The sequence below is a fragment of the Myiozetetes cayanensis genome, unplaced genomic scaffold (genome assembly GCF_022539395.1).
Source record: "Myiozetetes cayanensis isolate MyiCay16 unplaced genomic scaffold, myiCay2020 scf20-37, whole genome shotgun sequence".
Taxonomy (NCBI): Eukaryota; Metazoa; Chordata; class Aves; order Passeriformes; family Tyrannidae; genus Myiozetetes; species Myiozetetes cayanensis.
Genome location: NW_026087412.1, coordinates 6,197,077 through 6,211,684, shown reverse-complemented (window position 1 = coordinate 6,211,684; position 14,608 = coordinate 6,197,077). Strand labels below are relative to the sequence as shown.

General features: G+C 46.4%; 1 protein-coding gene across 1 annotated transcript in view; it reads left to right on the top strand.

The window, feature by feature from the left end:
* Positions 1–1,627: 1,627 nt before the first annotated feature.
* FAM20C (FAM20C golgi associated secretory pathway kinase) overlaps positions 1,628–14,608 on the top strand; it is a 58,078-nt gene continuing 45,097 nt past the window's right edge. The window contains exons 1-4 of the mRNA XM_050317418.1: positions 1,628–2,264; positions 2,554–3,301; positions 5,063–5,238; positions 14,027–14,105. Of these exons, the coding sequence (XP_050173375.1) occupies positions 2,775–3,301; positions 5,063–5,238; positions 14,027–14,105 (782 nt within the window). The 5' untranslated portion in view covers positions 1,628–2,264; positions 2,554–2,774. The remainder of the gene's footprint in view (positions 2,265–2,553; positions 3,302–5,062; positions 5,239–14,026; positions 14,106–14,608) is intronic.

Sequence of the window (14,608 nt, the reverse complement as noted above, 5' to 3'; positions counted from 1 at the left end):
TCATCCATATGCCATTCATACTGCACCCATCACATATCATATCCCCTCCCAGCAGCTGTGGGTTCCCCAGTTGAACCAAAACTTTAAGGCTCTTCCTGATGGACCTAAAACACCAACTTCCTAAACTAGGTCAAAATAAGATGAATGTTAGCTCACTGCATGGGGAGGTAGTTAACTTATGAACCAAACTCAGTACCCAAGCAGGACCATACAGACCTGCTATTGAGCAGTAGTGGGAGGCAGTGACAACAAGGAACCAGTGCCACTCTCTGCATAGTCAACTGTCTATAAAGCCTTTTTCTAAGCTGATTTTGGTGAAAAAAAAAAAAAAAAGTGGAAAAAATGGAAAGCCTTGCTTCTGGCTCTGTAGCAAAATATTTTGCTGTGATTAAGTACGTTTGTACTTGAAGGATCCAGGGTGACATAATGGCTTCCATGGGAATCAAAGTGCTGCATCCACAGGGAGCTGTACCTCTGGGACTACAAGGTCCCCCTAGGGCAGCAAGTGTTGTTTCTCCTCAAGGTGCAGAGCAGTCCATAGGACCAGGGCCCTGTCAGGTCTTCTTTTTTTCATCAATCTTTTTTTTGTGTCAGAAAAGCAGTGATTTCCCTTGTGCAAAACATGGTGACACTGTAACATTGCATGGATGTGCTTCAGAGGAGCGCAGAGCACAGGGCTTTGCATAAACATCCAGTAAAGGAACAGCATCAGATGAAGCCTGTCAGGTGGGGGGGGATACTTTTTGAGAAAAATAAATACTTTAAGATTGCTTGATGCAGGGAAAAATGGACCAGCACGTTCAGCATGAGATGGTTCTGTGGAAGGGTGGCGGTGGGTTGGAGGAAGAACATTACCTTTCCCATTCCTCCTGCAGCACCACTTGACAATCGTTTGAGCCCTGCTATAGACCCAAATCCAGGGAGCCCTCTGCCCCAAGACATAAATCATCAGCTCTGAGCATCCCTGCCTGATCACCTGAAGATCAGGAGCAGCTTGTTCCTTCCCCCAGAGTGCCGTCCACCTTCGACAACCATCAGCAGCACTCCCTGGGCTGTCCTGGCCCCAAGACCAACACTTCCATGAGCCTTTAGGCCACCAAGGCAGGGAGCCAACTGCGCAGCGAACGCAGCAGGAGAGAGGGCAGCACGCTCCCGGGTTATCACAGCCCGCAGGATCGCGGATTAGAAGGAAAGGCTGTTCCTCGGGAGGGAGCGGAGCACATGGTTTAACGGGCTGACCTTGCCGGGGCTGGGGGCGAGGGGAGCGGGCGATGCGCCACTTCCAGCCCGGGCAATGACGGAGCAGAATCGCTGATCCCAGCAGGGCACGGACCGCGCTCCTGCTTCGCAATGCTGTTAGTGCAGATTCCTCTCTCCTCTACCTCTTTGGTTTTTTTCCTTTATATTTTTTTTCCCCAAACCTTTGTGGAACAGACGCCCTCTCCTTGCCCCAGTTGGAGCTGCAGTAGAATGAAAAGGGGGTGGGAATAAGGGAGGAGAGGAGGGGAAAAAAAACCCGCTTTTGGTTGAGGTTTTCCTGTTACTATCACTGTAGCGTTTATTTAGCCAATCTCCTAACTATGACGTGAGGAAGGCAGGAATCATGGCTCGCTCATAATATTTAACACACCCACTGAAAGCTGGAGCTGCAGAGCTACTAGTCCAACCAGTCTCCAGAATTCAGTGTAGCTGAAAGAGGTTTTCACTCTGCACCTGCCAAAGATCTCTCCCCCCTCTTTCCTTCTCTCCCCCCTTCTCTCTTCCTTTCTCTCTCACTAAAAGGCAGATCTGTAAGACCCAGAAGAGATCAAAGACCTCTTCGCTAAAAAGAACCTCTACTGATTTATATTAGTTTCTTTCCTCTAATCCTTCCTTCTCCCCCCTCTTTTTTTTTTTTTTTTTTCTGTGCCATATTTAACCTTTATGTTGCAGTTGTGCCATCAGACAGTTTTGCAGCCAAAAAAAACCAACCCAAGCCAAAGCAAAAGCCCAGCTCGGATACAGCAGCCACCCAGACTCGATCTCAGTTGAACGTACTAATCTCTCCCAAGCACTGGACGCGATGGACGAAGAAACTGGAACCGCTCTAAGAAAATGATTTTCTAGCCAATGTTCTTAAAGAGTCTGAGAGAAGAGAGGGAGCGAGAGCGAGCGGAGAGCGCTTCTGCTGCATCACTGCTCAAATCCAAGGGAAGGGAGTCAGCGTTTCCAGCACAGCCAAATATTATGGATGATTTTTTTTCTTCTGTCGCCTTTCTGCACAGGTTTTCTTAATATTTTTCTTTCTCCCCTCCTCCTCCCCGTATTTTTTTTTTAATTTTATTTAATCAGCGCCAGTGTCTGATGCCGGTTTCTCTCCAAGAGCCAGTTCTCGCTATTTATTGTGATCTCTGTAATAAAAAGAAGGAGAAATCGTGAACAGATGGCTTTCTATATTGCCATGCCGCTGGCATTGTTTTCCTGTTGATTTTAAAGGCTCGGTCCGGAGCTCCTTTTTTTTATTATTATTATTTTTCTTTTCTTCTTTTTTTTTTTTTTTTTCCCCCTCCCAAGTTCTTGATGATACTGAGACATGAGGACCTATCGGGTTTAGCCTGTTTATTTCTCGGCGCCTATGGAGGTAACTTTATTGACTTGATCGCTCGCTTCCCGACCCGAGAGGAGCAACCCGGAGCCCCGGGGGGGGCCCGGCAGCCCCGCGCCCGCCCGGGCTCTCTCCGCCGCCGCCTCCCCTCCCTCCCCCATCCCCCGGTAATTCATCAGCCGCCCCGGCCATGAAAATGCTCCTGGTCCGCAAGTTCCGGGTGCTGATCCTGATGGTGTTCCTCGTCGCCTGCACCATGCACATCATGATCGACCTGCTGCCGCGGCTGGAGCGCCGCGGGCCCGAGGGCCGCCCGGGCTGCTCCTGCCCGCCGCCCGCCGCCGCCGCGCCGCCCCGCGCCGCCCCGCGCTGGCCCAGCAAGCACACGCTGCGGATCCTGCAGGACTTCAGCGCCGAGCCGGCCTCCAACCTCTCCTCGCAGTCGCGGGAGGCGGCGGCGGAGCGGGCGGCGGGCGGTGGAGGCGCGGGAGGCGGCGCGGGGGCGGCGGCGGCGGCGGGGAGGACGCGGCGGCTGATCGGCCCCGGGGCACCGCGCCCGCCGCCCCCCGCCGCCGCCGCCGCCGCCGCCCCGCTGGCCGCCCTCTTCGAGCACCCGCTGTACCGCGCCGCCCTGCCCCCGCTGGCCGACGGCGACCTGCTCTTCAATGTCAACAGCGACATCAGGTTCAACCCGCGGGCGGCCGAGCAGCCCGAGTGGTGAGTGCCCCGGGGGTGGGAGGGGGGACACACACACGGGTTGTGCCCCGGTGGGAACGTGGCGTGTCCCCGTGTCGCTGCCCGGCGTTGGGTGACGCGGGGTTTAGCCGGGCACTGGCGAGGAGCGGTGTCGTGGCTGGTTTGCAGTGGGGAGAGGGTTAAACTGAGCGGACTCGGGGTCACGGGGAAAAAGGGAAACCATTCACAGGCTCGGCCGGTCGTGTTCCTTCGAAAATTAAATGCCATGATGCACAGAATAAACGCAGGAGCACGGGAAGGCTGGAGCGCTGAGGCCGAAGGGTCCGTCTGCCCCATCTCCAGCTGTAGCCGAGGCAGATGTTGCGAGAACAACGGTGTGAGGATGAGCTCATAGTGAGCTTTATTCTCCAGCACCTTCCCACTTTCCCGGTCTCCCACCCAGAGGTGGAGGGGCTGAGCACTGAGGCCAGGCAGTAACACATTAACTTTTCTCAAAAGCAAGGTCTAGTACCGCAAAGCCATTCATCCTGGCAGGTATTTCCACTCTCGGGATCAGATCTGTGCTACATTTTTCATCCTCAATTAATTCCCAGTGCCCTACACCTCCGCTGCTCTCCAGCCTTCAAAGCAGCCAGTTGCCTCTGTGAATCGTATGCCCTGTTGGCTCCTAAGAAATGCTGAGAAATTTCAATGACTGAAAAATCAAAAGGGTTGTCTAATACAACAGCACCCTCTTCCAAACACACTGACATTGTAATGTTTAAACAGCTGCATTGTACCGTGCAAAGGCTCTGTCAAGCTGCAGAGCAGCCAGCATGATCTAAACCTTTAGAAAGAGAGGATAAATAATTCTGATTTCCGTCCCATGAGCATGTGAATTGTCCAGGCCTCTTCCATCTAATAATCCTAACTGACTGTGAAGGGAAATAGCCTGAAAAAGTTCTGGTCGCTCTGAGAGTAAAAGAGAAAAAAAAAAAAAAAGTCATAAATGCCTGAACATCTGGAGATGACTGTAAACACAGAGAACTCTGGATAGAAAATATGGGATAGTCTGTTTCGTAGGTAAACAGAGAAATCATCATTGATGTTCACAATGCAGCTGCCTGTTGTACTTATTTTCCTTAGTGGCTGCAGCCAAAGTTCACAGAACTAACATGAAATTTAGAAGATAATAGTCATTAAACAATTCTTTGCTGTAGAAATATCCCACTGCTTGGGAAGGGGAAAAACCAGCCAGTTCTTTAGCAGCCAGTTCAGAGCAATCCAGTTTCTTCTTATTCTCTCTATTAAAGAGGAGAGAGAGTGGGAGCATTGGGTACCACAAGTCAGGTTGCTTCTGCACTCTGGGTTCCCAGCTCCATGTCCCTGTTGAGTAAAGATTCAGGATGATGCTCTCCTTGGAGTCAGACCTGTAAAAGCTGTGTGTAACATGATACAAGCTAAACACAAGGTAAAACTTGAGCTCTTGTGTTTCTGCTGTGTTAAGGGCCTCTGCCAACTCTCACTGGTGTCACTCTGAGTTTTGCTCCTGACTTTGATGGCCTTTCAGTCAGGCAGGATGAGTGGAGGTGAGAATCCATCTCCCCAGGTGGGAGCCTGCTCCTGTCATGGAGCTGGTGCAGGGAGAAACCTGGGACCTCTCCCCCCTCTGTAGTGCTTTGCCTTTCCAAGTTGTCACATTTTGAAGCCCCGTTTCTTGATGTGTGTTACAAACTGTAACATTATTTCTTTCTCCTCAATTTTTGGGTTTTGTTGTGTTCTTTTCCTTTTTTTTGGTGGTAGGCAAAATGAAGATCATCATGAAGAATTTTTGCCAACTGGAGAAACCTCCATAGACTCCTACCCAAACTGGTTAAAATTCCACATTGGCATTAATCGGTACGAGTTGTATTCCAGACATAATCCTGCAATTGAGGCTTTACTACAAGACCTCGTCTCCCAAAAGATAACCAGTGTTGGTATGTTTGGATATTTGTTATTTTTTATTATTGTTTGCTCTTTGTTCAGGAGTGTTGTTGTTTGAATGTAAATATTTTGCATGGCTTCTCTCCGGTGTCCCTATAACGTTGCTTCCTGACTTTTCTGCTCATTTTCCCTGTTAAACATAAGGAGATATTGTCAGCTCTCTGATACCTGAATAATTGCCAAGTCTGCCAGCAAGGCAGACCCCATTCATTTCAGAGATCTTTCAGTCACAATCCAGCTGAAATTCGTGCCCTATTCCGTTATTTAAAATAAATACGATAATAATGAAAAAAAAAAAAAGGATGGCAAAAAGCAGATAGCATCTTGCACGAGCTGTATTTGTATTATTAGCTGGTTATTATGGAAGAGGCTGTGTCTGGCACAGCCTCGTGTTCCCGAGGAAGGAGAGGGCGGCTGACCTGCAGCCCTGCGGCGATGGCTGCGGGAGCATCCGGCACCGCCGGGCTCTGCGGCTGCCGGAGCTGCAGCTTCCCTGGGCATCGTGCAGGGAGCTCCAGGCGAGCCAGCCTCCTGCCGAGCAGAGTTCAGCTCTGTTTATTCTGCTTGTAAATCCACAACAGGGATGTGCCCGTGTCAACCTTTGGCTCTGGTTAAACAAGGTGACACAGTTCGGGGCTTTTCTCCAGGGCTGTTTAATGGCAACGTGTGTCTCCTTGAATTTAACTGCGTAGCTGCACGGGGGAAAAAAATGACACAGCCCCAAATGAAAGCCCTGGGATACTAAACAAATGCACACCCCGTGGTTTTCAGAGGTAGGGAGCTGCAGCACAGGCAGTGGTTTCCATCCACCACGCAGAAAATGAAGTTACTTGTGCTGACCACAAAGTTGCAAAGTCCCTTTCAGAGGGATGAAATAGCAGGAGCTCTGTAAAAGTGCTGATGGTGTGTTGGCACTGTGGGATGAGGTCAGCAGGTCTTTAACCCTGCAAGGCAAAAATTCCCCCAGCTTCAGCAGGAAATGGCCTGGGCAAGAATAGCTCAAGCAGCCCTAAGGTTTACATTTTCCATTGTGTGAATCACAGCGGCTGCTGAGCAGGAATAAAGGAGATCCTTGGTCATCAAGAGTGGGCTGATTTAGCTGGTTGGGATGGAGTAGGTATAAAATGCAAGATCCTATAGGAGAGCTTTGCCTCCGTGAATCTTGCTGCCTGGTGGCCATGCTCAGCACACTGCTCTGCTGGGGCAGCATTTTGAATAAAGCAGTTTGTGGTATCCAGGTGCCATCCCACATGCTGGATTCAAGGGTCCAGTGGACACGTAGCTCATGAAAGATGACAAACATGGACTCATTTATTAACCTGTGCTGGCTTTTCTGTCCCCAAAAGTCTGGATTGGAGTGATTCCTTAAGGAGGTCAGGTTTGACAATTAAGCCATGTGTTAACCCTTCCCCAGCTCAGAGGGGACACTGCAGGTAGCAGCAGTCTCTGTATGGACATGGCCTGGGTGGTTTTCTCCTTGATACAACCCTCACCTTTCCTGACCTGGCCCCTCAGTACCAACTGATTTTTGGAATATTAATGATTCGTGCAAATGGGGATTGAGCCAGTGCTTTGTAACATGTGTTGACATTGCTCTTTGGGCACATCCATTGAGGAGGGAAAGATGCAGTCTGTGCCCTTTCCTGTCCCCACAGAGAGCAGCAGAGCCCAGGCAGTGTCCCCAGCGCTGTGCAGAGGTGATGCTCAGCCAAGCCATCTCCTGGCCCCTCTCTTGAGCTTTGCACAAAGTGCACTGGCTGTAGCGGTGTTTTGTACTGCATGGCTGCTGGGTGTATCGATCTCTACTTACCTCCTCAAGACTTCAGAGCTCAGCTGTGTTGTCTGCAGGAGGAGAGCAGTGTTTGCAGCAAACTTGGCAGTGTTTGAACCACAGAGTCTGTCACTTCTTCAGAGCAGTGGGATGGCTAAGGTTGATGTAGGGACATAGAAGCTGGTGGGAGAAAAATGGAGGTAGGAGAGAGAAATAACAGTTTGCTACTCACTCTTCACTTGATCGTCTTCACTTGTGCTTCTGGCCATGTGGCTTCACCTCTCTGTGCTTCAGTTATCCTAGCAGCAAAACATTATCCTCATAAAAAATAGGAGTGAAATCCTGACCCTGGTGACGTAAAGTGGAAGTTTTGCCATTTGCCTCCCTGGGGCCGTGGTTTCACCTAATGTGTCATATAGATGTGTCATGGGGTTTCCATTAATTCTGATTTTGATAGAGCTTTCAGATCAACGAGGAGAAAGGGCTATGGGACAACAGAGGAAGATTTATGATTGCTATTAGTGATACCCTTTGGGATTGTCTCTGTTAATGATTGAACAAGGCTCTTAAGAGCATGGCAGGGCCTCTTAGGCCTCTGACAAAAACACAGAGCCATGGTTGCTAGCAATGAATCAGTATAATTTCCATAAATTAAACCATGAGGTATATTTGGTGTTGGTATTGGCCACTGTGGAAACTGACAGAGAAAGATTCCTACACATAAATCCCAGTTTAAAAACAAGTGTATGGAAATGGAAGGGGACTTTTGCTGACGTAGAGATGCCAGGATCTGATTTTTGGTGGGAGTATTCACTGTCTCTCCCTGTGGGAATTGGGGGCTTTGTCAGGTTGCAACAAAAGAAAGAACATATTGTTAACAGTTTTTAAGATGAGACTGGAGGTTAATAAACTTTCTTTTTTTATTATTTATTACACAATGCAGCACCTCTTATTTTATGTTCCAAATTCTTTTGGATGTTTAAAAATACATGTTTTAATGTAATTCCTGCCAGTTTTCAGCTTTACTGCAGAGCAGCACAGGGATTCAAAAGCATGTAAGCTGATTAATAAAGAGTACTATATTTGACCAAAGGACATTTATAGGTCTGTTACATTCTTTGCAAATTCCTGCATATCTTCTAATTAGTCTTGGTTTTTTTCCTTATGGTCTATTTTTGCTGAGTTTTTTGTTTGGTTTTTTTGTTTGTTTGTTTGTTTTGTTTTTTTGTTTTTCCTCTAAAGCAGCTGGGAATATGTCAGCTTAGGAGTATAAAATAAATTGAAACCTTTACAGTGCCCAGTCTTCAGGCTTCTTTTAGCAAGCAGGACAATTAAATATACAGGGTTGCATGCATTAGATGAAATGGGATATTGCTTTATCCAGTTTCTTCCCAGTATTCAGATTTAGTTTGGCTCTAATAGAATTAGATGCTTTGCTTGATACCCATAGTAATTAGATCCAAACTGCAGCAAAACAGCCTTCTTGGCCACACTGTGATTTCTCTGCTCAGCTTGCATTATTTATGGGGGAGAGTGGTGACCAGATTGATCTCCCACGTCTATTAGAACCACTCACACGACTCTGAAACCTGCAGTGGTATTTTAAAATGAAAACGGTGACAGAAGCAATTCCCAAGAGCAGGGAGCACCAAGGTGACATTTTCTTGATGTTAAAGTTTAAATGGAACAATTCCATGGATGGGAAGGAGCATCACATCCAGCTCCCACAGTGACACCTAGAGCTGGCCTGGAAAAGGACAGGGTTACCCAGGCTCTCGGGCTGAGGATGTATTCTGTGCCCTGCATCAGTATATATATTTCCTATTCATTTTGTTCAGCATAAAGGGATAGCTCTTAATTTGATTTAATTCACTGAAAATTTCCTCTTGCCATAAATAGGAGCCTAGAGAGAATTGCTTTTCCACTGAGCACTGAAGCCTGGTTTTCAGAAGTACATGCACAGGCAATTGCACATTTCCTTTGCCTTTCATAACTGTTTATTGCATGCATAAATAACCATAGTTAGCTATTTTCTTGCATATTTACAAGATGTCTGTGCATAATTGTGGCAGCACTGTCAGCAGCTTATCACCAACTCTGGCATGGTGCATTGTAGGGGCAGCGTGGGCTTGGTCTTGCTTGTATTGCTGTCCAGAGGAGCTGTGCTGTGGGATTGCCTGTAAGCAGAATAGGCCTTTGTGATTCCTCTGTTTAGCTGGGGTTTATTTTTTGATTCTTTAAATCCTCTGGTTGTAAAGGTTTGGAAACATAACCTGAACTGAGGTAATTTCTGAACCTCTGATGCCTTCAGTTTGTTCAGGCAGTAATTAGAAAGCAAGCGTGCAAGATTACTCACGCAGGGAATAAATGCTGCAATTACCTGAGGTGGACTCTGCTTCAAGGCAGGGAAATAAAAAAAATAAAATAAAAAAAAAAAGGAAGAAGAAAAAGACAAGATGCTAAATATTGAACATAAATTCTGGTTCTAAAGGAAATTATAAAAATCTCACCCAAAAGAAAGGAAAAAGTGCTTTTGAGAACTTGTGAAAAACATAATGAAATGTAGCACCATTGATTTACTGTATAAGAAAACAATGAATCTGCCAAGAGTCAGCAGATTGATTTAATGTACAATTCCAGATGAAAGGAGGGGACTTAAAAGGTACAACAAAGCCTAAGAATAATTTCTTCCCCTGATCTCTTCCCCTGCAGAAGTCTTTTACTTTCTTAACTAAACCAAGAAAGTCCTTTAAAAACAAGTTAGCAGAACTGACTGAACAAGGACAAATTAAGAGATGCTGAGGGCTTGAATTTGTTTTGAAATATGTTCTTTACAGCTTGTACAGGGCCATGTCTCTAGCCTGGGGCAGAGCATTACTTGTTAAAGCCAATCAACATGTTTATGTTAGATTTAAGCCTGGTCTATAAATAGCAATCCAAAATGGATCTGAACATCCTCTGTTTCAGATGCTAATTGCATCCCAGGCTGGGACTGGATCTCACTTCTCAGGCATTAGCACTGCATAATTAAATATATTTTAAAACGTTTGTTGGATTCTGACCAAAAGAATCAGAAAAGGTTCAAAGATCCTGTTGGGACTCTCACTCTCCATCAGAAAACCATATGGTCTAGACAGGCTGGTAGGACCAGGGCTATCATGGAGTAAACCAGAGGAGCTGGAAAGCCAAACCAGTTGAAACTCCAAATCCTTCTGGGTCAGATCCCTTGGGGCAGGATTGTATCTCTACTGGGAGTTAGTACCAGATGGTAGCCAGAAACCCTGTGGCATACAGTTTTAAAAAGATGACTGAGAGATGATAGATAGGGTATCTTGTATTGGATGGTGTGTGTGGCTCAGGGAGGGAATTCAGGACTTGTGTTGGTGAGGGGACAAGGTGGGGAAGTAGCAGACATGGAATGTGGCTGTGACAGCAGGCTCTTAGATGTAAATGGAGTGGGGATTTTTGCAGGCTTGATCCAAAATCTAACAGAGAAAACTGAAAGAATCTCACCAATTTCACTAATCTTTGGACAAGACTCTAATCCCAAACATTCAAGCAAAAAGATTTCTCTGGGAATATTTTGAAAAGGCTCCTAAAGTTGGAAGATTTCTGATCACACCTGAGAGCCCTTACAGTGGGTTAACAGGAAAGGTTAATGCTGCTTTCCATTTCCTCCTACTTTGGGGGAAAAGAGAGGCTTTGAATTGCCTGAAGATGAAAAGTAATGATGGTATTGGGATTTGTTTGTAACAGTGTGCCAGTACATCCAGGAGGTGTATGAGACTTGATTTGAAGTGCCTGTTATGAGCTAGCAGGTTTATAAAGCCTTTCACAGAGCTGTTTGTGACCTGTGATGTTACAGTATATTAAAAACCTTGGGGAAAAAAAAAAAAAGGTGAATTTAGAGAGTGACTAGTGGTTCCCTTGGAATCAGTACAGCCTTATGTTGCAAGGCCTTAGTAAAAATCCCTAAGCCTGCTGATCAGATGTGACAGATTGCAATGGTGTAGCATCCTTTTCTTCCTTGGAGAATTGGATATGTTGCTTCTGGGTATTATACATTCCTCAGAAATGTTCCTTTGGGCAATAGATGAAGGTACAAGGATATCTCCAGATGAGCAAGCAATGTTCTTTTGGGATAAACCCCTGGAAGATGACAGGGCTCCTCTTATTTGGCCAAAATGGCCAGAGAGGTGTGTTTAACTGAGGTCTGAGCAGAAAAGGGAGTTCCTGAAGGAATACAGTTCAGAAAATGAGAAGGGAGCCACTACACACATGTGATAATAAGTCAGGACGAGGGAAGTGATCTGACCTAGAGGTCGGAGTGAGTCATCTCCATGAGATCTTCTCTTTTCTGGCATTGCCACCCCAAAATTTGGGCATTCTGGACTTCGCCCAAGCCTGCTTCGTTTGCAGGTACAGCAAGGGTTTTGTTGAGTTTAAAAGAACAGTCTCAGTTTAGGGGTTTCCATCTCTGCAGGGATTACAATATTGGGCTCTAACTAGTCTGCATTTGGAGGATGGTCTTGAGTCACCCCCAGCCTGACCAGCACAGCTGTGGCACTGGCAGAGCAGACAAAGTGAGAATATCCCCACGCCAGTCTGGATGATGGCAGGGAAACCAAGGTGCAGTTCTGGCTGTTTTCCATGATGCATGTGGGTTCCAGCATGCCCTGCCATAAAGCACAAGGGGACACTACTCCCACCCGTGTCACCCTCTGGCTTGGAGAGGTCCAAACTTTGCTCCTCGCGGCAGGGGAGGAACAATGTGCCAGCAAAATTTGTGTTTGGTTGAGGCCACGGGTGCAACCAATTAAGGCAACACAATACGAGGGATCCAAAGAGACGAGGGAGATGCTTTTGTCTTACTTCGGCTCAATTCCTTCTGACAGGAAACCAGGCTTGTGTGTCTCATGGAAGAATTACTCTGAATTGTTAATCTTCTTCATACGTTTCCCTGCCTGGTGATGACATACTCGCTGTGGAGTTTGGCTGCTAACAAAATCATTATCTGTCAAGTGGCTTCAGTTTGCTGGGAAGCCAGTTGCCTTAGTCTGTCCAAAACTTTGTGCTTAGAAGAGGGCGTGATGAATCACCCCTTTTTCTTCTTCTTTGCATTGCTGTGATTGCAGGGGGGTTAGAATAGTTGATATTTAAGGTCCCTTCCGACCCAAGCCGTTGTGTGAATTCCATGTTTGTTTGAAATCCCACACCTTTGGCAGTGGGTGGGCAGGGAAGGTGGTCAGGGCTGTCCCTGTGGACACGAGGCCAGGGCAGCTCCAGCTGCCTGCTTGCTGTCCAGACTCAACAGGGGTGTTTCCAGAGTGCACAGCTGGGTGTGATGGTCCTGGGGCACCACACGGAGGTTTTGGACTAGAGGATTTCTACTTCTCATTGCCCTCAGGCTGTGGGTTGGGTATGAAAAAGCCTGGTGCTCCTTCTCCCCTCAGGTGCAGATCAACCGACCTGTTCTGCACAAGAGAAGGAGTTTAATCCATGAAAGCCACATGCTTCTGCTTTACCTGGTCAGTGCAAATTGCTTAATGCCCTTTAATTTCTAATTATTTATTTGTTCCTTTGGGATAAACTGGAAATGCAAGAGAAGGCTGGGATCAGCAAAACAGCAAGGCAAGAGGGATTTTACTCTAGGAGAAGTATAATTACACTAACCAGATTTGCATAGCATTTTGTTGCAAAAATATAGATTACAAGTGCTGAAAGAGAGATGATGACCCATCAGTGATAAAACACAGAGACGAGTAATTAAAAAGATGTGCAGCCAATGGCATTGGTTAGAGAAAAAAAATACAAGCTATATAGGTGGAAAAAGGGCAGCTGTAAGCCAAAATTTACAGAGCAAGATAACCTGACATTTATGTAGTTCTCCAGTTGACATGGGCTTTGTCAGAGCTCTAAAGAAAGGGATTGATTATCTGATGATTCGTATAAAGCATCTCCAAAGGCCTGACTCATCCACACAGCCCTGACAGCCATGCCCTGCCTCTCCCAACACAGAGGTGCATTAAGGAGTTGGGCTACAGGTCATTTCATTTATTCAGAGAACTTTTGAATGAGGCAGTAGAAAAGCAGCTGTTTGCCATAGTACATATTCTTCTGTTTTAAGTAGCCTTATCATCAAATAAAATGCGTTTTTATGAATTCTTATATATATATAAAATAATCGCTCTAACTTTGGAAACACTTTAATCTGGCTGTTGGTGTGGTATTGTCCAAATCGTTCAGACTGGTATGAATAAATATCCCTCTTAAATTCCCATTACCTCCCAGCTGGGAGGTGAGCATAGCCCTCAGTGTGCAGTGTGGGACACTGTCCTTGCTGCCTCCGTGTGTCCCCTCCTGCCCTCCCAGCCAAGCCAGGGACCTGCTCTGCACAGCTCCACTCTCATGTATGAACCACCCTGGGATCCCTTGAAGTTAATAGCTGGGCTGGGTACATATCCATTGTGCATAGAGGAGCTGAATTTACATATCTCTACTGCTCAGCAACCATTATTAAAATCACAGCAGAGATCAGAGATTGCTGCAGTATCTGCTCATGCTTTTAATTAAGGAGATGTCTGCTGTGCATTGGACTGTACATCCCAGCTGCAGATGTCTTTGAAAGCACTCCATCTCCTTTCCCCACGTGTGTCCCTTGTTAAAAGGAACTCCAAGAACAATTGAAGATGGAGAAAACAAGGCTCCAATGGTCTATTCCTATCCATGCTGTTCAGTTAGGGGGCTTATGGAGCTCACAGCAGCCAGTTGAAGAAGACAAAGATGTGTCAGGAAGTACAATCTGTGTTTAGTCCTGGTCAGCAGCCCAAAGCCCTTCCCTGGACTCTGCTGAATAATCTGTTGTCCTGTTAGGATTACCCTCCTTGGTGCTCTGATACCACAGTGCTGCATCTAATACAGAGCAAAATAGATATGCTTTGGTTTCAAGGAAGCTGAATTAAGTAGATCCACATGTCGCATTCTAAAACAGTTTTGTTTCTTTCCCACAGCGATGAAATCAGGAGGCACCCAGCTGAAGCTGATCATGACATTCCAGAACTATGGACAAGCATTGTTCAAACCAATGAAGTAAGTCAAAAAAGTGTGTGTTGTAAAGTGAAATTGTGGTGGAATAGCCATTTTCTAAGATGTTAAAAGTTTGCTGTAGTGTCTCTCAAGGTTAGTGTGTCTCGTTCCTGAGGCTTGTTGCTGAGTCTGGAGCTTCGGGGTCCGTTGATACCTTGTTCTGCTAGAGTGGTCTTTGGAAGAGATGCTGAGGAGGCTTCAGAGGCATTACAGCCTTCTCAGGAATGTTATTCGCTCTGATCTCTGCGAAATCTCCCCTCATAAATACAGGATGTTTTCAGCATTTCTTTGCTATGTAAACTTACTGCATGGGTCTGAGCTTTATCTAGTGTCAGTGCTCCTCTGGAACATGGCCAGACAAGAGAGATGGTTCAGAACATCTTTGGGAAGAGCTAAATAGTATTTGTTTGCTACATTATAATTTAATCAGTGGATTTATTGTTGTTTGAGTTAAAGGGTTGTATTAGTCATTTGGCTGTGGCTCTGCTGAGTCTGTGAAATTGAGT